The sequence below is a fragment of the Pelodiscus sinensis genome, chromosome 7 (genome assembly GCF_049634645.1).
Source record: "Pelodiscus sinensis isolate JC-2024 chromosome 7, ASM4963464v1, whole genome shotgun sequence".
NCBI lineage: Eukaryota > Metazoa > Chordata > Testudines > Trionychidae > Pelodiscus > Pelodiscus sinensis.
Window position 1 is genome coordinate 6,959,770 of NC_134717.1, and position 20,941 is coordinate 6,980,710.

Consider the following 20,941-nt stretch of genomic DNA (forward strand, 5'->3'; position numbering starts at 1 on the left):
CGCCCTGCTCCTCCCATTTTGGCTCCCGCCCTCCCCCCCAGCTTGGCGGCCCCCGCCCCCCTGCCCCGGGCGCTGCTGCCCCGGAGCGGCCTGAGCGGAGCGGCTGGCGGCCGGGACTGAGCCCCGCTGCAGCGCCCGGTGCCCGCCATGGACGGGGCGGCGTGGAGCGGGCTGCTGGCCGCGCTGGTGACCTGTTGGCTGGCGCTGGGCGCCGAGGGCTCCCCGACGCCTCCGCCCGCCGCGGGGAGCGCGCCCCAGGACAGCTGCACGTCCTGCGGGTTCCGGCGGCCCGAGGAGCCGGGCAAGGTGGACGGGGATTTCCTGGAGGCGGTGAAGCGGCACATCCTGAGCCGGCTGCAGATGCGGGAGCGGCCCAACATCACGCACGCGGTGCCCAAGGCGGCCATGGTCACAGCGCTGCGCAAGCTGCACGCCGGCAAGGTGCGGGAGGACGGCCGCGTGGAGATCCCCAGCCTGGACGGGCAGGCCAGCGCCGGGCCCCCGCCGCACGAGCAGGTGTCCGAGATCATCAGCTTCGCCGAGACAGGTGGGCGCCGCGTCCCCCGTCCCGCGCGGCCCCTGCCCCCTCCGCACGACCGCGTCCAGTGTGTCCCCTGCCACCCGCCCGGGGGACCGGCCTCCCCTCCCTGTCACCGCGTCCAGTGTGTCCCCTGCCACCCGCCCGGGGGACCGGCCTCCCCTCCCTGTCACCGCGTCCAGTGTGTCCCCTGCCACCCGCCCGGGGGACCGGCCTCCCCTCCCTGTCACCGCGTCCAGTCTGTCCCCTGCCACCCGCCGGGCGGGACCGGCCTCCCCTCCCTGTCACCGCGTCCAGTCTGTCCCCTGCCACCCGCCGGGCGGGACCGGCCTCCCCTCCCTGTCACCCCTTCCAGTCTGTCCCCTGCCACCCGCCCGGCGGGACCGGCCTCCCCTCCCTGTCACCCCTTCCAGTCTGTCCCCTGCCACCCGCCCGGCGGGACCGGCCTCCCCTCCCTGTCACCCCTTCCAGTCTGTCCCCTGCCACCTGCCCTGGCCTCCCCTGCGTGCCACCCCTGCCACATCTGTCCCCTGCCACTCGCCCCGGTGGGACTGGCCTCCCCTCCCTGTCACCCTTTCCATGTCTGTCCCATGCCACCTGCCCCACCTGCCCTGCCCCAGCCACCCCTTCCACGTCTGCCCCATGCCAACTGCCCCAGCCTCCCCTCCGTACCACCTCTGCCGCCCGCTCCGGCGGTACCAGCCTCCCCTCCATGTCACTCCTGCCATGTCTGTCCCATGCCACCTGCCCCGGCCTCTCCTCTGTACCACCCCTGCCACCCACCCCGGCGGTACTGGCCTCCCTTCCCTGTCACCCCTGCCACATCTGCCCCATGCCACCCACCCCGGCAGTACCGGCCTCCCCTCCCTGTCACCCTTTCCACCTCTGCTCCATGCCACCTGCCCCAGCCTCCCCTCTGTGCCACCCCTTCCACATCTGCCCCAGGCCACTCGCCCCAGCTGTACTGGCTTCCCCTTCGTACCACTCCTTCCACATCTGCCTCAATCCGTACCAGCCTTCCTTCCATGCCATCCCGTCCACGTCCAAACCAGCCTCCCTTCCGTGTCACCCCTTCCACCAGTGACCGCATGCCAACCACCCCTGCTTGTACCCCTGCCTCAGTCCGTATCCTCCTCCCCTCCATGGCACCTCTTCCATGTCTGCTCCATGCCACCCATCCCCACCTCGGTCCATACCAGCCTCCCCTCCGTGTCGCTCCTCCCATGTCTGCCCCATGCCACCCACCAACGCCTCGGTCTGCACCAGCCTCCCCTCAGGGCCATCGCCTTCCACTGTCTGCTCCATGCCAGCCACCCCTGCACAGCCCGTACGTGCCCTGGTCTGTACCAGACTCTGTTACTCCTTCCACCTGTCGTCCCCATGCCAGCCACCCGGCCATCTGTCCATGCCACCCCTCCCCCTCCCCCACCAGCCATTAGTCCCAGTCACCCTCCACATCACCCCTATTCCATTCGCCCCTCTGCCACCTCCTTCCATGAATCCTTCCCGACCCTGGCACATCCTCCATCCAACTGTCCCAGTCACCCTCCACTTCATCCACCCCGTGTCCGCCGCCCCCCTGCCTCACCCACCCACCCACCTGTCTGTCCATCCCAGCTGCCCCCCTGCCTCACCCGCCCCCCTGCCTCACCTCCCAGGTATCCCACCCACCTGTCTGTCCATCCCAGCCGCCCCCTGCCTCACCCACCCACCTGTCTGTCCATCCCAGCCGCCCCCTGCCTCACCCACCCACCTGTCTGTCCATCCCAGCTGCCCCCCTGCCTCAGCCATCCCTCCTGCCTCACCTCCCAGGTGTCCCACCCACCTGTCTGTCCATCCCAGCCGCCCCCCTGCCTCACCCCCCCCCCCCCGCCTCACCTCCCAGGTGTCCCACCCACCTGTCTGTCCATCCCAGCCGCCCCCCTGCCTCACCCACCCTCCTGCCTCACCGCCCAGGTGTCCCACCCACCCACCCACCTGTCTGTCCATCCATCTCCGCCAGTCACCCCTCTGCTTCACCCATCCCTTTCTATGCCACCCAGCCACCCATTGTATATGTCCATTCCAGACCCCCCTCTGCTTCATGCACTTCTCCAACCATCCGCCCACTGTGTGCCAGCCACCCCCTCACACCTGTCCATCCGTCCCAGCCAGCCCCCCCCTCTGCATCATCCATCTGCCCACCGACCCTGTGCAAGCCACCCCTTCTCTTTCGCTCTCCAGTCTGTCCACATCCCCCACCAAGCCGCCCCCCCCCCACAGCTCTGCTTCTCCCACCCACCCATCCATCCATCCGCCCCAGGTCAGCCACCCTTCTGCTTCACGTCCCATCTGCCCACCCCCCAGCCAATCGTCCGCCTCACTGAGCCGTCCGTCTACTCCGTGCCAGCCACCCCTCCACACCTGTCCATCTGTCCCATTGCAGCTGCCCCTTTCCTTCCACCTCTGGTCTGTCCACATCATGCCCCACCAATCCATCCTTCCGGCCCCCTGCCCCACGCACACGTCCAGTACCCTCCTCCATCCGCCCGCCCCAGGCCTACCATCCTTCCGCTTCCTCCACCCGTCGGTCCACCCTCCAGCCAATTGTCTGTCTCGCTGATCTGTCCATCCACACCATGCCATCCATCCCTCTGCTTCATCCAGCCACTTCTCTCTACACCTTCCAGCTAGCCACCTGCCCACCCTGGCCATACCTCTGCTTCTCCCACTCCTCTGTCTACCCCATGCCAACCACCCCTCTGCTTCACTCCTCTATCCCGCCAGCCTGCCCAGGCCTGTCTCATCCACTCATCCATCCATCCAACCCAGGTGAGACACATCCCTGCTTCCCCACTGATCCATCCACCTCTGTTTCACCCACCCTCCTGTCTGCCCCATGCCAGCTACACCTCTGCTTCAGCCAGCCAGCTGGCCATCCCACATCAGCCAGTCCTCTGCCTCCCCCACTCATCTGTCCATCCAGGCTAGCTGCCCACGCACCCATTCAAAGCACAGCAACCACCCCTCTGCCTCACCACCCATCCATCTCTGTCCCAGTCAGCCAACTCTCTCATCTGCCCACCTCCTCTCTTCTCCTCTCATCTCTGTCCATCTGTCTCAGCCACCCCATGTGAACCACTCCTTAGTGTACCCCTCTCTCCATCCCCCCCCTCTGTTTCAGCCTTCCATTGACCTGCCCCACAACAGCCACTGCATCCCTTCCACCCCTCTGCCCCGTCCATTCATCTATCCACCCAGCCATGGCCGGCTACCTTCAGCTTCTGCCATCTGTCCATCCATGCATCCTCTCCTCTACTTCTCCATCCATTTGTCCATCCCATCCCATGCCAGCCACCCCTCTGCTTCACCCATCTGTCCATCCTTCCATCTCTTCATGCCAGATGCTGCATCCATCTACTCCATGGCAGATAACTCTCTGCTTCACCCATCCATTCACCCCTCTGCTTCTAACATCCATCCTATGGTAGCCACCCATCTGCTTCACCCCCCCACACCTGTCCATGTCTCCATCTACACCTCTGCTTCACCCATCCCACCATGCTGGTTGCTCCTCTTCTTCACCTAGTCATTCATCCCAAACAGCCACTCCTCTGCTTTGCCCACCTGTCCATCCGCCCATCCGTCCATGCTAAATCATTCCACTCACACCTCCTATGCCATCCGCTCGCACTGTGCCATCCACCCTTTGCTACACCATACCGTCTGGACACCCCATGTCATCCATCCGCCTGTTACAATATTCTGTCCGCCCACCCCATGGTATCCACCTCTCTGCTACATCATCACATCTGCCGTCCCAAGACCATCCATCCCTCTAGTACACCATTGCATCCACTCCTCTACCAAGCGGTTACATCCATCTGTATATCTGTCCAGCCTCTTCTCCCCATCTCACATGCCATTCAGCCCCTTCTGCTACCTCATTTCCCATCTTCTCTTTTACAGCCATCCAACCCCTCTGCTACACCCATTCACCCATCCATCACCTCTGCCTGGCACACCTATCCATTTCCACTTGCATTTCAACAACCTCTGCAACCCTCATCCATCCCACTCTATACCCTCCAACTCCTGCTACACACACCCATCTAGCCACCATTTCCTTTAACTCCCTTTGTTGTACTCGTCCATCCATCCATCCACACCCTCTAGCCCCACTGCTAGATTGATTCACCTTGCCCCTCCAAGTACCTTATAGTCCTCCCAGCTCCATCCATCCACACCCCACTATCATGCCTTGCAGCCTTGTCTGTTCCATCATCCCTCCTCTGCTGCATCCATCTCCTGTACACATCCACCTCCTCTCTCCATCCGTCACCTCCTCTCTCCACCCGGCCACCTCATCCATCCCTCCATCCACATGCTTTCCATCTATCCGCTCACTCTGTCGCTTCATCTTTCCACTTTATCTGTCCATCTTCTACTGTGTGCAGCCTTTTATATACGAAGTCGGTACATCTGTTCTGGCTGTCCATCCTCCATTTACCTGTTCACTGTGTCTGTCCATCCATCATACCTGTCCATCACCCATATCAGTCCTGTTCATCCAGCCACTGCATCTGTTCATCTTTCTGCTCCATTCACTGTAGCTGTCTATCCAACTCACAGGATCCATCCTTGTATTCATTCACTAGATCCTTTACAAATCTATCTATGTTGTCGATCTACCATAGGAACACTTCTGTCTTTCTGTTGTCTCCCTCAGTGCCTCCAACAATTTGCTGTATCACTAATTTTTTTTCTATTTTTCTGGAGTATATATTTACCCATCCATCTACAAAATTGATCCATGTTTATATACTGGCTGTCTGTCTGCCTATCAAAAACACATGCAGTTTCAGTATCTGTTGTGTATAAGCAAAATGGATACATGCTTGGCTGTTTATATTCACATAAATGTTTATAGGTCTATAAATTACATATGAATAATGTATCTCTTAAGTGCTCATATGACCTAGATAATGTGTGAGTATACATATGAACTGATGACACTAAACTGTTGACTTCCGTTCACTGTGATCAGTTTATAGAAAAGTTGTGTGTTGACATGTAATAGGATTTTTTTAGCATTGATTTTTGTCTATTAGGGTTGGGTTTTTTTTTACCATTTTAAAAAATCTAATGCTATGACATCACTGCTGGGGTTGCAGTTCTATTTAGTACTTGATTAATAATCATTTATTTTTGCAACACCTTCCAAGTCTGTATTTATAGAAAGTACATAGGAACATAATATACATAAGGTACCAGAAACACTATAGGCCCTGGCCCTACAAGACATATTTTTGAAAGGGTCTGGCATGACACACTAAGATTCTGTACTGTACAGAACAGAAAGATGCATAGGCGGCCAAAAAAGAATAAAGGTTCCTAGAAAACTAAAAGGGATAAAAATCTGAGCTTGACAATATACAGAAAAATCGAACTGATTGTAACAGATTTGGAATACCTGTCCATCCAATAATTTTACATAGCAATCAGGGGAATGTATTAGAACACTGGGGTTACAGGAATGTTATAAAGACTAGTGTGGACATTTATCACCTAAAGCACAGCTGTATGATGCTTGTAGCACAAAATTCCAGCAGATGCTTGTAGTTCTGGTAACTTTCATGCAGTGAGCTTTTCTGGTTGCAAACAATGTATTAAAGCTAGACACTGGGTGGAATACCAGTGACAGTTTCTCATTTAATTCTGACATTAAGAACAGTCAACGAGAAAGCAGTTAAGACAATCACGGCTACTTCATTTGGCTGCTTTTCAGAATTTATCTTTATGGGGGGTAAAAAAGCAGAGATCAAAATACCCTGCTACTTAAGAAGAGCAGGCATGGGATTAGTTTAACCATTAGTGTAAGTGGACATCTTTCGAGAGAGCATCCAGAGCTCCAAAGGAAGCAATCTGTTTCAATTTTCACATATGCTAAATAATCTTAAAAAATACTTTATTAGCCATTGAAGCTTCTCTGGCTATTAAAAAGCCTTTACTGTGAAAACCAGAGAGACCCTTTGCTTAAATTAATCAGTAGCTATCAAGGTACGAATCCTGTGATTTTTCAGGGTACTCTCATAACTGGCTTGAATCTCTCTAAACAGCCGTTCTTCTGAAGAATTTGCATTGCTTTCTGTGGATCTAATCTATTCAGCAATAGCCTGGCTAGATTTTTGCTGGGGAAAGTAACTTTTTAATGTATTTCTACTGCAAATTCTGGATATCTATTTCAGTGCATTATTTCTGCCAAATACACTCTCCCAGCTCTTCAGATCAATTATTGTTTCTGAATCCAGAATTGCCCGTTTTCTTCTTGATTTAATGTTGCTTGATCTCTCCTTATCTTGCAGATGATCTGGCCTCCTCTAGAGTCCGCCTCTATTTCTTCATCTCAAATGAAGGGAACCAGAACTTGTTTGTTGTTCAAGCCAGCCTGTGGCTTTATTTGAAACTGCTTCCGTATGTCTTAGAGAAAGGCAGCAGGCGAAAAGTCAAAGTCAAAGTCTATTTCCAAGACTTGGACACTAGCAACAAGTGGAATATGGTTGAAAAGAAAGTTGATCTCAAAAGGAGCGGTTGGCACACTTTTCCCATGACAGAGGCGATCCAGGCTCTGTTTGAGAAAGGAGAAAGGAGACTGAACCTGGATGTTCAGTGTGAGGGGTGCGAAGAGTATTCAGTGCTGCCAATTTACGTGGACCCTACGGAGGAATCCCACCGACCTTTTTTAGTGGTGCAAGCCCGGCTCACTGATAACAAACACAGGATCCGGAAAAGAGGCCTGGAATGTGATGGCAGGACCAATCTGTGTTGCAGGCAACAGTTTTACATTGACTTTAGACTCATTGGGTGGAATGACTGGATCATAGCGCCATCAGGTTACTATGGGAATTATTGTGAAGGCAGCTGCCCAGCCTACTTGGCTGGAGTCCCAGGGTCAGCTTCCTCTTTTCACACGGCTGTCGTGAATCAGTACCGCATGCGAGGCCTGAATCCAGGCACCGTAAACTCCTGTTGCATCCCGACCAAACTTAGCACAATGTCCATGCTGTACTTCGACGACGAATACAACATTGTGAAAAGGGACGTTCCCAATATGATTGTGGAAGAATGTGGTTGCGCTTGATTTACGGGGTGTTTCGGGGGAGGGGCGGAGCAGAAAGAGAACAGTCCCGAACTAGATGGTATTGGAGGAAGTTTCACTGTGTATCCAGGCATCGGTGTTGAGTCACTGCGGAAAAGTCTGGCCTCCCCCCCCCCCCAAAAAAAAGTTTCACATTTTGGTGTCAGGACAGTGGCCGTTTGTGGATCTTGGACATTTAAAATATTCTACCACTTATAAACTAATGCTATGAAATATTTTACACGCACGCACACACACATGCACACACATACACATGAAAGAGATACAAGCAACAGGAAGTCAGTCACCAGTGACAATGTAACTAAAATGCCTGCCAGTACAAGTGAATGGCTAAGCAGTTGGTCCTCCACCTGCCAGGGAAGTCAGACTGAAGTGAGCTCTGTGTGCTCATACAAAACCCACACACACACACACACACACACACACACACACACACACACACACACACACACACACACACACACACACACACACACACACACACAGAAAGAACATAATGTATTCTTGCACACAGGTGTCAAAATCACCAAACCTAAAAATGACCATCATCTCTTAGGTCCAAAGGGAAGCTGCAGACCATCTGCTGAGACAGGTGATCACTTCCTCTTAATTTAATTTAATATAAACACCGCCTATATCCTTATTTTCCAACAGCACTGCCAGTCAGGGATACCATATGATAACATCGGAGAGAAAGGGAGAGATCCACATAAGCAGCGACTGTAATTCTGAGACTGTTGCTGTATTCTTCTAAACCCCGTGTGTAGCTGGCATTATTTGATGCTTTAACTGATGGCTAGAAATCCATGGCCAGCTCTTTCTGTTGTGCTGTTGAAAAGGGGCTTTTCTGTTCTATCTGGATTGTGCTGACAATTAGCATCTTGCTGTTCTAAGAACAAAAATCAAAGTTGCAATCCGTGTTTCGGCAGGAGACTCCGCAAGGACATGTAATGTGGGAGAAAAGAAAACAAAAACAAACGTTACCACACGTAAACCAATGAAGCCTAAGAGGAATTACAGTAAAGCGGTGGAGACATTCTGAAAAAAAAAATGCTGTGCATTTAATAATAGGTGAAGAACACTTTAACGAGTCTTGCAAAGGAGGAGAGAGGAGAGTGCTTTCGTTTTCTTTACCAGGAAGTGTCAAGGATGGCCATACAGATCAGAAAATAAAGATACAGCATAGCACTTGCAAACTGCTTGAATGCACGTATTATAGCACTTGCAGATTTCAATGCCTTGAAAAGTGGTACTTGGTAGTGCACTTATCTTTGCTCACTATCTAGGTAAACAAGTGCCGCATGAGCTATGCAATTTAAAGTGTTGACCCATACTAGACAAAACTGGACTTATGATATGACTTTTTTATATTTTTTTATACTTGAAATTAAATCTTTTGCTTCTTTTTTAAAGCGAATGATTGCTTTTAATGTTTGCACTGATTTAGTTGCATGATTAGTGAAAAAAACTGCCATTTGAAAAAAAAAAGTTATTTTTATAGCAGCAAAAAATGTATTATACATAAATTTTGGAACCAAAGAGGCCAACATATTAGTTATAATTTTTATGCGATGGCAAAGCCATCATATGTCATGTAGTTGTTCTGAGCAATCCCTCACAAGGCCTACCGATTCTTTCAGGGTACAAAATGGATTCTGTGTGTTCTATTCAATGTCTTTTCTATACCGTACGCACATGGAATGTAGAGTGAAAAAACGACTGTTGTAGAATACATTACAATATGTACATCCTTTAAATCCATTTTTTATGTTTATTTAATAAAGTTCCTTTTTAGGTTCTGTTCCATAGTAATTTAAAACCAAACAAGTTCCACTTAGATTTGCTGTTTGAAGTATTTTGCATTTGTGTACAGATTAAGTAAATAAAAAGATTAAAAACTGGATGAGCTTTTATGCATGTCACCTCCTGGGGAGCTTGGTTAATGTAATTTATAACTCTCTAGATAAATCGGGGTGGGGGAGGGAAAGAGTGATCTGAGATATTAAATGTCAGTTACTGCAGCAAAGTCTGGGGTCAGGCCCCATCTTGACCGGAAAAATCATGTATTTTTGCTTCTGCAGCTTGACAGGCACCTCTGGGTCCGGACAGTATTTTCAGCTCACGTGTTTGTGTGCCCTCAAATCTGTCTTCAAGCCTTTCTTAAGGACTGGTCACAAGTCAGTTGTGAACGGAGCGGCTTCTGTAATGAAGATGTACAAAAATGACTTGGGGCCAGATCGTCAAAGCTATTTAGGGATCTGAATTAAAATCAGTGGGAATTAAGCACCTATGTGCCTTTGAGGCTAGCTCATTTTTGAAAAAGAGATTGGGGCTCCCCAGTCATATAAGAAATTTTTCTAATGTTTTACCCAACGTCTTTCTTTTGCTGTTAGGGGTGGAGTGGTTTCCTGGTCTTAGCCCAAAGTTGGGGGCTAATAAATCCTGAAATCTAATGCTGGCTCTGAGAACGCCTCAATCCAGGGATCACTGAGACCAGCACTTCCAAAAGTGGGCTCTGACCTTGAGTGCCAGTTTGAGGCACTATGGGCTTAGTTTTTACAAGTGCTGAGCACACGCCGTTCACATTAGCGGGAGTTGTAAGGGCTCAACACTTCTCAGCAGCAGACCCCGGGTCTCTCAAGTCAAACACCCAAAATGAGAGCCCACGTTTGGAAATGTTGGTCTTTGCCTTTCTGTTTCAGGTTGCTCTCTCTATAACATGGGAATAGCACCTAGCAAAGATGAATTAATGTTGGCAGAATTGCACAATAGGTCAGATCCAAAGCCCACTGCAATCAACAGGAGTTGTTTGCATTGACTTCAGTGTGCTTTTGGCTTAGGTCCTGTACATGCTAAAAATTATTACTCAGCCCGATGGGTGCAATGAGGTTCCGGACCTGGAACTCCATGCCCCTTTATCATTTACAATAGTCAAACAGAAGTAAACACTAAGTTCCCTGCGTGAAACTCCTACTGGTGTTAATGGGTGTTCGGTGAAAGGTGTGCCATGATGTCATGCAGCCACAGAACACAAGATTGATCAGCTTTGCATGCTGTGCATTTCCACTGGTAATGGATAATTGTTCAGAAATCTTCCAAGATTCACCTGCATTGTTTTGCCACGTGTGAGAGAGGGGAAGTCAACAATGGAAGTTAATGATGTGTTTGTCATATAGCCTGCTCCCACAGGAATAATCTGTCAAAATGAAAGTCAGAACTGACATCCTGAAAAACAAAGGTTAAAATATACATCATTTGCTGCAACTGGCTACAGATCTGTAGTAATTGTTAAAAGAAAAAAAGCATAATTGTGTCGTTGCACTGAGGCTTTAGGCTGGGATTTTGCAAAGGCACTAAAGGAAGTGAGGTGCCCGGCACTTGACTGATCCTTTGAAAATCCCTGCCTTTATACTTCACACATTTACTATTATTAATGATAACTTAAGTTTGGACAGTGGCTTTCTGCCCAAAGGGATGTGAAACACTTTGCAAAAATGCTTCAAGATTCTGTCATAAAGCAAAAGATTTTTCTCTGAGAGCAATTTTTGCTCTCATTAAAGTTGGTGTCAGCTTGGAGGAACTCCAGGGATACACATGAGTTCAGGTAAGCGCACGCGTGCACATACACACACACACAGACACACACACACACTCGGTCCACTGTTCAAATGCATCCACCTTTTGGATTGGAATAAGCAACTGTTTAACAGAGTACAATAATGTTAGCTATCACTTTAAAATGAAGAAGTAAAAGTTCAATACTTGGGCAATTTTCTTATGTGCCTTGGGGTTTGACCAGGAAAGAGCATCTGCCCGGTGCAAAGTACCACAGGGTCTTTAATTATCTGACTGGTCAAGATCTCTATTCAAACCATGGATTTTCCTGGACTTTTACAATTGCACCAAACCTGGGACATCTGGAGCTTAGTGCATGAGCTTCTATTGCTTGAGCTAAAAGCCAGTTGGCTCTCAGCTAAGGCTCTCTGTAAGTGATCTATATACCACTACATGAGACAGTGACCCACACCCACTAGGTGTGTGTGTGTGTGTGTGTGTGTGTGACACCAACATAAGTGAAAACAGAATTAGGCTCTTTCATTGTCTTCCAGTGTAACTTCTGGAGTAACATTTAGTGCACTGTTGGGTACTTCAGTAATTAGCACAATTATATCAAATTACCTAATTGGTGTGATTACCTGGATTCACATAACCACTCTGTGTAATGTGCCATATTTTAAAATCTTTGTGAAACATGAGCTGTAGCCTCAGGTTCGGGGCTCCCCCATTTTCAGTATGAAGTCTAGGGCCTGATCTCATTCACCAAACTCCCATTGTCTTCCAGGGAAGGCCCATATGCAGGAGGTTTGAAGGCTCAGTTTACATATTTCTTATTATCATGTGTGCTTTGTTAGTTGTAGGGTTGAATCCTGCCATGAGCTCAGTGGAGAGACAGGTGCCGGCTTAAGGCCCAGCTGTTATACTGAGGTATCTGTCTGATGGTAGTGCCATCAGGTTCCTATGGCACTGCACATAATCATGATACCCCCGGAGCATTTACAATTTAAACACAGTAATGCAGACACGGGGTAGAAAGGGCAAGAGGTGCACAGAGAAGTGATGTGATCGCCCCTAGGTCTCACGCTCTAGCAGAAGGCCCAGGACAAAAGCCTAGAGCTTCCAAGTCTCAGGTACATTCCACATGGCCTGACCTAGGCTGCTTCTCCCAGTTAAGGGCTTGCTCCTAGGCACCTGGGGGAAGTTCAGGGGACTCCACACCTTGCACCATCCAGCCGCAGATTGAACTGATGTAATGAAATATCCACCTGTGACCCAGGCACGCTTCATAGGGGGGCTGTGTGCATACACTTGTAAGACTGTAGTGTGATGGTGATACACACCGCTGCAAAGCTTTTCTTAGCGACTGCCTGCTTCCCACTTACTGTAGGGCTGCCCTCTTTCCCCCAGCATGCCTTTCGGAGGCTTTTAAAATCTGGCAGGGAGAAGCAGCTGCAGCCCTAAAATGGCCAATTTGTAATTAGCTGCTGCTGATTGCACCTTCCTTCCAGCTGGCAAGCAGACTTAGCCTGGTAGGTTTGCCTCTAGGTTTCGAGGAGACCTGTTCAATACCATGTTGCAGGGAAAAATATGATAGACAGTGCTATGGAGGTGACTTCACTCATCAGAGGGGAAAGAAGACGCTGCAGAAGAGCAAACTTATGCATACGTCTAAGCAAGGCAGCACCCTGTGTAGAACTTACATCGGTCAGAGGGGCCCGATCCTGCATCCTGTGAGTATTTTTCTTAAGGAGAGTGTGCAGGTTTGAGCTCATTGCCTGTGATTTTGGTTTCATTGGCATCTGGGGAAATGTGTTAATCCTGACCCATTGCAGGGAGTGGCTTTTACACTGAGCCCAGAATCCGGGTGGCTAAGACCGTGTTCTCTTAGTGCCAAGAAAATAATTGCCGAGGGGCTCACAATATCCCAGGACAAGTGTAGGGGGAGAGTCTCGAGGCTGGTGAGGCAATGTGAGAGGACTGGGGGAAGGGCCAGCGGAGCTTGAATGGTGTAGCTCAACTAGTCATTCCCTCCAGGAGGGGTGATTCAGGAATCGTAGGTGTTACCTGCAGCCCAGAGGCTGCAGCAGAGGCCAGAAGGTGGCTCTCACATCCCTGTGATATGGAGGGAGAGATGGATTCTTGAACCCCTGATGCTGGGGCTGGGGAGCTTTTTATGGCTTGGGGCCACTGACCCATGGAAAAATCAACTGGGGGCCACCCACAGTGAAAAGCAAAAAACCCCAAACAAACCAAAAAAACACCCACAAAAAAACACCTCACAGATGTGGCCCCCAACTGATAAGCAGGAAAAAAAAGAGACACCTCACTCATATAACTTGGGGTGCCAGGATTCCCCTCACACTCTAACCCTGAGGGTTTCCCCCATGGCCAGATGAACTCTTCTGGGGGTTGTAGATTTTGTGGGCCTGCTGAGGAGCAGGCCAGGGGTGCAGAGTCTGGGCAAGGTAGGGTTTAGTAGCCAGGTGGGAGTGCAGGGTCTGGGCAGGAGGAAGGCTGCAGAGGTAGGCTGGGGGTGCAGTGTCTAGGTAGGAGGGGGGGATGGGGGTGCCTACCTGGCACAGCTGGGGGGGGGGTACAGGTGGCTCTGGTTTGCAGGCTCCACCCCCTCGCTCCCATTGGCTGGGTTTCCTGGCCAATGGAAGTGATGGGGCTGGAGCCTGCAAGCCACAGAAGGGACAGAGTTTCCCTGCATTGCTTACAGCTTGCCTTGATCCAGGCTGGAGGGGAGGGGGATAGGCATTCCTGGGCCTAATCCGGGCTGTAGATTTCCCCACCCCTGCCTTAGACCATGGTAGCCCAGAGGCCCTCAGACCATGGAAAGGGGAGGTGCAGTCTGCTCTACAGCCTTAGCTACCTGCCAGCTGGCTTTTAGCTGATGGTAGAGGCTCATGGCTTTAGCCCCAAATGAGGGTTCAGTCCTGCCTGTCAGCAACCTGGGTCTGTTGTAGTTACCCCATGAAGAGACCCATAGCAGGCCTGCCTTCATTACTCAGCCTGCATACAGTAACCAGGTATTAGTCCTCTCCAGCTAAACTTTGGATTGGATTTTTCAGAAGTGCAGTGAACCCACCACTCCCCCGATTCTAGCTGAGTGGGGCCGTGGGCCCTCGGCATATCTGTAAATCCAGGCCTTGGGATTCCAGTCCCGAGTGAAGGCAAGCCAACCACTCTTATCACTACTAATGGGAGTTATGTATGTGCATTTCAGGTCCATTCGAGTGAATCATCCCCAGCATGATATTTTGTAAAACCCTGCAATTTATGAGGTGGTTATTAATGACTCATGGGGCTCTGTGTTTGTGTTTTAGATGGGCGTGGGTTTGTGTATTTTGCTTGATCTTCACTTCAGCCGTTTTAGACGGCATGTTTGTGTATGTAAACATATATAATGACTAGCTAATGTTTATGGAGACAGGACCACAGAGTGTGTGGTTCTCTATAAGAACTCAGGTGGTTGTGTTCTGTGGTAGCCATCACCTGCTCTTCTCTTCGGTGACAATAGCATAATGTGTTTGCACGAGGGGGTAGAGTTAAAATGGTCCGCCTTGCCTTTTTGTCGGCACTTCCTGACTCTCGAGTGCTTCCCCGTAGCACTGCGTATATGGTGTGTACGTGCTTGTAAAATGGCTGAAGAGAAGGCAGCGGGATAAAATTTCAGCTCCAGTCAGCTCAGCGTCCACAGAGAAAGCCAAACCACCTTTGCTTGTCCCTCATTTTGAGATGAATCAGGGACTGGTCCAGTCTCTAGGGAAGGGCAGAGAAACTTCAAGGCCTCTGTATTCCGCCTAGGTGCCTATCATCCTAAGGGTGGGTTGCATGACTGAGAATATCCGGAGTCCAGTGGTGCTCTGGCCTCACCACTTATTACCGAGGTATGTTTCCTGTGCCAAGGGATGCTAGTAAGTTGCCACCTGCCTGGTTTTTAACTGCCCTGGCTGGATGTTGTCGTGCTTTGCCAGTTGCTGGTGAAAATGTGCCTTTCCCCCCCTTCTCTGCACCTACGTGTAGGCTGTGCCTATGCACAGTGATCACCAGGCAGCATGTTGTCATGATCAGTGTGTGCACATCGTGTGGCTGGGAGGGGAATGTGACTGGTGTGGCATGCAGATATTTCACACCATTTTGTACTGTTGTACATGGCTGCACAAGATGCAGAGTATTCGTGAGCAAAGCCTATAATTTTTCCTGGCAGTTTCCTGAGACTACAGCTCCATTGTCTTCAACTGAGTGGCACCCAGTTAAACCAGGTGTAAATGTATCTCATTGGTGTGAAGGCAAGAATCCCATTTTAAATCAGCCAGCACTAGGGTCTCGTGTATTATATTTGTTTATGGCTCCATATTCAATGATAGCTACTATTGTTCTCTTCTGTACTATCTTCATGGCATTGAGCACTGAGGCTATGTCTACACTACAGAGTTTTTGTGAAAAACCAGCCGTTTTTGCGCAAAAACTCGTGGAGTATCCACACCTCAAGCATGTTTTTGTACAAGTAAAACGAAAGAACAGAGGGGTTTTTCTGGTGCAGGTATTCCTCTTGCGCAAAAAGGAGTTTTTCCTCGTAGAAAGAGCTCTTGCACAGAAAAGGTGTGTGTGGACGGGGAACAAGGGTTTTTTTTTTTTTGCCCCAAAAGAGCTAATCGAAAAAAGCGCAGGTGCCCTGGTGGCCGTTCTGCAAATAGCAATCAGAGTTTCCTTTCGAGAGAGCATCCATGCAGTCTGGACGCTCTTTCACAAAAAGCGCAGTGCTTTTCGATGCACTTTTGCAGTGTGGACTTGCTCTTATGCTAGAAGATTTTGTGGAAGATCTCTTCCACCGAAAGCTTCCTGCGCAAGAAGCCTGTAGTCTAGACCTAGCCTGAGAGTCCTGCTATAATATCGTTATTAGCGCTTTGTTTAGAAGATTATTATAGTAGCCATATTGTTTCACTATAGCAGCATGCTTGTCTCTTTCTATTGTTCTGCCCATTCTCCTGCCTTCAAGATTCTCATGGGGCTAGAAACTGGCACGAGAAAACTGGGCCCACAAAACCTTTTTAAAATCAGAATCTGGCGATTCAATCCAGTTGCTTATCACCAAGTAGGAAAGAATGCCCCTCCCCTAGCAAAAAACCAAACAACCCCCCCAAACCCTTTATGTGCAGGCAATTGAGGCAATACGGACTATTCCCTTCAGTAACACTCAGAAATGAAATGCAAATCCTAGATCTGCATGATTTTTAAAAATGAGTTAAGAAAGTTGGTTGAATTCTTTTTCTAACTTTGGTGATATAGGGATTATTTTGACACTAAAAGGAAATACTCTCCCTGGGTACGTCTACACTACAGCGCTAATTCGAACTAAGTTAGTTCGAATTAGTTAATTTGAACTAAGCTAATTCGAACTAATGCGTCTAGAACTAAAAACTAGTTCGAATTAGCGTTTTGCTAATTCGAACTAGCATGTCCACATTAAGTGGACCCTGAACCGGGCTTAAGGATGGCCGGAAGCAGTGCCGGCAGGGCATCAGAGGAGGACTTAGAGCGTGGAGCTGCTGTCTCGGGCTAGCCAAGGGCTGCGCTTAAAGGGTCCCGACCCCCACCCCGGACAGACAGTTCTCAGGGATGCCCCGCTTGCAAAGCAGTCCTGGCTTGGAGTGCCCTGAGTACCCACACTGGGCACATCACAGCACTCGGCCATCAGCCCGGCTGCACTTGCCGCAGGCTGCCATCTGGGGAGAGGAGGCAATTGGGGGGCTGCAGGAGAGCTTCCACCCCCAGAAGTCCGCAGAGCCAGCCCAGTCCTCCCCATCGGGGGCTCGTACCCCATTCCTCCCTCACCTCCTTCCACTTACCCTTCCCTAGCCCCCCTTCCTGATGTACAAAATAAAGGACAATTGTGTTCAAAAATGGAATCTGTCTTTATTGAACAAAACTGGGGGAGACTGGGAAAAGGAGGTGGGAGAGGGGAAGAGAGAGGCTGGGAGAGGGGAGGGCAACTAAAATGATCAGGGGTTGGGAACAGGTCCCATATGAAGAGAGGCTAAAGAGACTGGGACTTTTCAGCTTAGAAAAGAGGAGACAGAGGGGGGACAGGATAGAGGTCTCTAAAAGCAGGAGTTGGGTGGAGAGGGTGCATACAGAAAAGTTCTTCATTAGTTCCCATAAAGAAGGACTAGAGGACACCAAAGGAAAGGAATGGGTAGCAGGCTTCAAACTAGTAACAGAAAGTTGTTCTTCACAAAGCAAAGAGTCAACCTGTGGAACTCCTTGCTGCAGGAGGCTGTGAAGGCTAGAACTAGAACAGAGTTTAAAGGGAAGTGAGATCAAGTCATGGAGGTTGGGTCCATGGAGTAGTCTTAGCCAGGGGGTAGGAGTGGTGTCCCTTCCCAAAGTTTGTGGAAGGCTGGAGAGGGATGGCACGAGACAAATGGCTTGGTCACTGTCTTCGGTCCATCCCCTCCAGGGTCCCTAGGGTTGGCCGCTGTTGGCAGACAGGCTACTGGGCTAGATGGACCTTTGGTCTGGCCCAGTACGGCCATTGTAAGCTCAGGGCTCAGGGTCGGGGGTCTCAGTGGACCACCTTGATTTTCATGCACACCTGCTCCTGGGTGGCCAGGCTGGCAGCTCTCCTGCCCTACCTGGCCACTTTCCTGTGCCTAGTGCGGAGATCGTGGACAAGGTCCACGATGTCCGCACTAGCCCAGGAGGGTGCCTGCCTCTTGCGGTCCCGGGCAAGCTCCCGGGAGCCGCCAGCCTGGTCCCGGGAAGAGGGGGAGGGCTGGGGGGCATCGGGTGGGTGGCTCGATCCATGCCAGGTGCAGGGTCTGCTAGCTGGGTGCTGGCAGGCTTGCACCTGGCACGGGCACCGTAGCCAGCCCGTGCCCCTTTAAGAGGTCCGGGGCCAGGAGGGGGGCAGACGAGTTTCCCTGGTGTTGGCCAGAGTGGCCACCAGGGAAACCTGGGGAGGGCTAGCCTCCCACTAGTTCGAATTAAGGGTCTACACAGCCCTTAATTCGAACTAGTAAATTCGAACTAGTCTTAATCCTCGTGGAATGAGGATTACCTAGTTCGAACTAAGCGCTCCGTTAGTTCGAATTAAGTTCGAACTAACGGAGCGCTAGTGTAGCGCCTATGAAAGTTAGTTCGAACTAACGTCCATTAGTTCGAACTAACTTTGTAGTGTAGACATACCCCCTTTGTCCTCCCTGTCCCACAAAGGCAATCTCTGTGTTTTTCTTTGCCATTAGCCAATTCTAGTTTGTTTTAGGGCCTCACACATCCTGGCACTGCCAACTTATGGAACATCTTATAGAACATCTTAGAGCTCCTTCTAAGATACTTGTGCATAGTAGTGATCTACCGGAAAGGAGGGACATCTACTTAAAGGACCCATGGCTCTGCACTTCTGGCTAACCAACACCTTGCAGGAACTTGTGCCTTTGGTCCAGGAGTCCGGGGGTGGCGATGAGAAAGACAACATGAGAGAGAATATGAACAGTAACCTTTGCTCTCTGGCGGTACGTCTACACTACAGAGTTTTGTTGGAAAAACAGCCATTTTTCTGACAAAACTTGAGGAATGTCCACACTGAGATTATGTTCTTCTGCAAGAAAATCGAAAGAACAGAGGGGGGTTTCCGGCATTGGTAATCCTCATTTTACAAGGAAGAAACCTTTATGCGAAAGAGTTCTTTTGCAAAAAGAATAGTGTGGATGGGGAAGAGAGAGTTCTTTCAGAAGAAGAGGGAAGAGGAAAAAGCACAGGTGCCCTGGTGGCCATTCTGACCATAGCAATCACAGCTTACATGTGAGAGAACGTCCATTCAGTCTGGACGCTCTCTTTCGAAAACACAGATCGCTTTTTTGATGCACTTATGCAGTGTAGAGGCTCTCTTTCAGAAGTTTTTCCAGAAGATCTCTTCCAAAAAAAGCTTTTTCTGAAAGAAGCCTGTAGTCTAGACAGCCTGAGTTTGGAGTACGCCCTCATCTGAACCCCTTCCCACCTGAAGACATGAGCCCATCGAAGGCTTTAAAAGCATTTTGAGGCAGGGATGTTGTCTGAGCAGTTTACCTCCTCACATGTGATGGGTTCTATATAACAACAATGTAAAGTTCTCTTTACATAGCATAAGGATGTTACTTATGTGTTACTTGTACATTTTACTGTTGTGTGTACAGTGGCCATGGGCACTCCGAGCATATCTAGGCATAATTGACAGAAACAGCTTTAAAATAACAGCAAAATGGATCACAAAAGTAGAAATTGCTGATCGAGCTGCTAGTGTCAAGAGTCTACATGTTGAAACGTTCTCTAATTATATATGTATCCAATCCGGTTAATACTACAGAGCTTGCAATTCCTCCCCTCCCCCACATAATTGGGGGTTATGAAAATGTCTACACAGCAATACTAAGGTACCTAAAAATAGCATCTTCCTTTCTGAAGTGCATTATAAGAGCCAGGGGTTAAATCGACAGCTGGTGTATGCAGGTGCAACTCTGCTAATTTCCATGGAATTGTGCCCATTTCACGAGTGGTGAATCCGGACAGCAGTGTAAGTTTTATCTGTGCTGCTGCACATCACTGTAGCTTGGCAGTAGCAAGATCTATGGCCGCTCTTCCTTCTGAGGTGATAGCATGAGCTGCTCAAAGCACGTTTGTTTTTTGTTGTGTTTATTCCGGCAATGGAGACGAGGGAATGGTTGAGGCTGTGAGTGTCATTTTGGTTATGGTGGAAAAGCTTTACCAAACAGGACATTTTTGCTGGTTTCTAAGCATGGTCCCGCTGTGGATTCATCTAATCTCAGCTGGAAGCTCATTCCAGAGGCAAATACTCTTGATGGAGGATTCTTTTTGCTTAGCCTTGGTCTGCTTTGTGCTGGGCTTTGGGAGCTGCACGTGAGTGTCTGCACCTCTGGGCATTGAGTGGAAGGCAGTTGTCTTGGTGGGTCGCAGATGGAGCTGTGGGTTTCTAACGTTGTGGGGACCTAATTTATTTTGCCCATCAGGTTGCTTCACTGAAATGTAGTCCTCACCAGGCTGAAACAAACTGCACTGCAAAATAGTTTTGGACCAGAAGCAAAGAATCAGTGTGTCCATTTGAAACTGCCACCAAGTAGAATGGTACTGCCCAAATTGGAATTTGGCCAACGGGGTGAAGAGGTTGTGCTGCTAATTTGCTAATCCTGAACTATCCTAGGAACTTCAATTACCAGAAAAGAAGGATGGTTAAGGTAGGAGCCTGAAGCTTTGGAGACCTGGACCAAGTCCCTTGTTCTGCCAACACATTTCCTGTAAGATCACAGTTCAGGCAGTTTCTCTGTGTCTTTTTGTACTTCTCTGTGAAATAGGGAAGAGGGGTGACCCCCATGTATTGAAGAGAGGGGGCCCAAAAGCTTTCTGGGAGTCCTGGGCAAGTTGTGTGGTAGGTCTAGCTCCATGTTTCCAGAAGGGGCGGGGCCTTTGGCGGAAGGGGTGGGGCAGGCGGTACTGCCTGGGCCATGATGCTGGTCCCCAGAGCCACCTGGAGTGTGTGGCATGGCACTCTGACAGCAATTTAAAGGAGTAGTGGGCCCCTTTGAATCTCTGGGCCCGGGGTAACTGCCCCTTTGCACCCCCCATCGGTGGGCCTGGTTGAAAATAAACACATTACAGATTGTGAGGCACTCAAATACCATGGTAATGGGGGTATAAGTGCCTCAATT

At 50.0% G+C, this 20,941-nt stretch overlaps 1 protein-coding gene and 1 long non-coding RNA gene across 2 annotated transcripts in view; both read left to right on the top strand.

Annotated features, from left to right (window-relative positions):
* INHBB (inhibin subunit beta B) lies at nt 1-9,577 on the top strand. The gene is made up of 2 exons (XM_075933072.1): nt 1-547; nt 6,883-9,577. Exons 1-2 carry the CDS (start codon nt 148-150, stop codon nt 7,656-7,658), a joined length of 1,176 nt encoding a protein of 391 aa, XP_075789187.1. The 5' UTR covers nt 1-147; the 3' UTR covers nt 7,659-9,577.
* A 2,380-nt stretch (nt 9,578-11,957) lies between these two features.
* Nucleotides 11,958-20,941, top strand: part of LOC142830280 (uncharacterized) — a 66,853-nt gene continuing 57,869 nt past the window's right edge. Inside the window, exon 1 of the long non-coding RNA XR_012905428.1 lies at nt 11,958-12,964. This is a non-coding gene — a long non-coding RNA (uncharacterized LOC142830280). The remainder of the gene's footprint in view (nt 12,965-20,941) is intronic.

Excerpts from the sequence above, each read along its gene's own strand:
- INHBB (XM_075933072.1), top strand. The coding sequence starts at position 148 with ATGGACGGGGCGGCGTGGAGCGGGCTGCTGGCCGCGCTGGTGACCTGT. Across the intron at positions 548-6,882 it reads CATCAGCTTCGCCGAGACAG|ATGATCTGGCCTCCTCTAGA; the intron begins GTGGGCGCCGCG and ends CTTATCTTGCAG.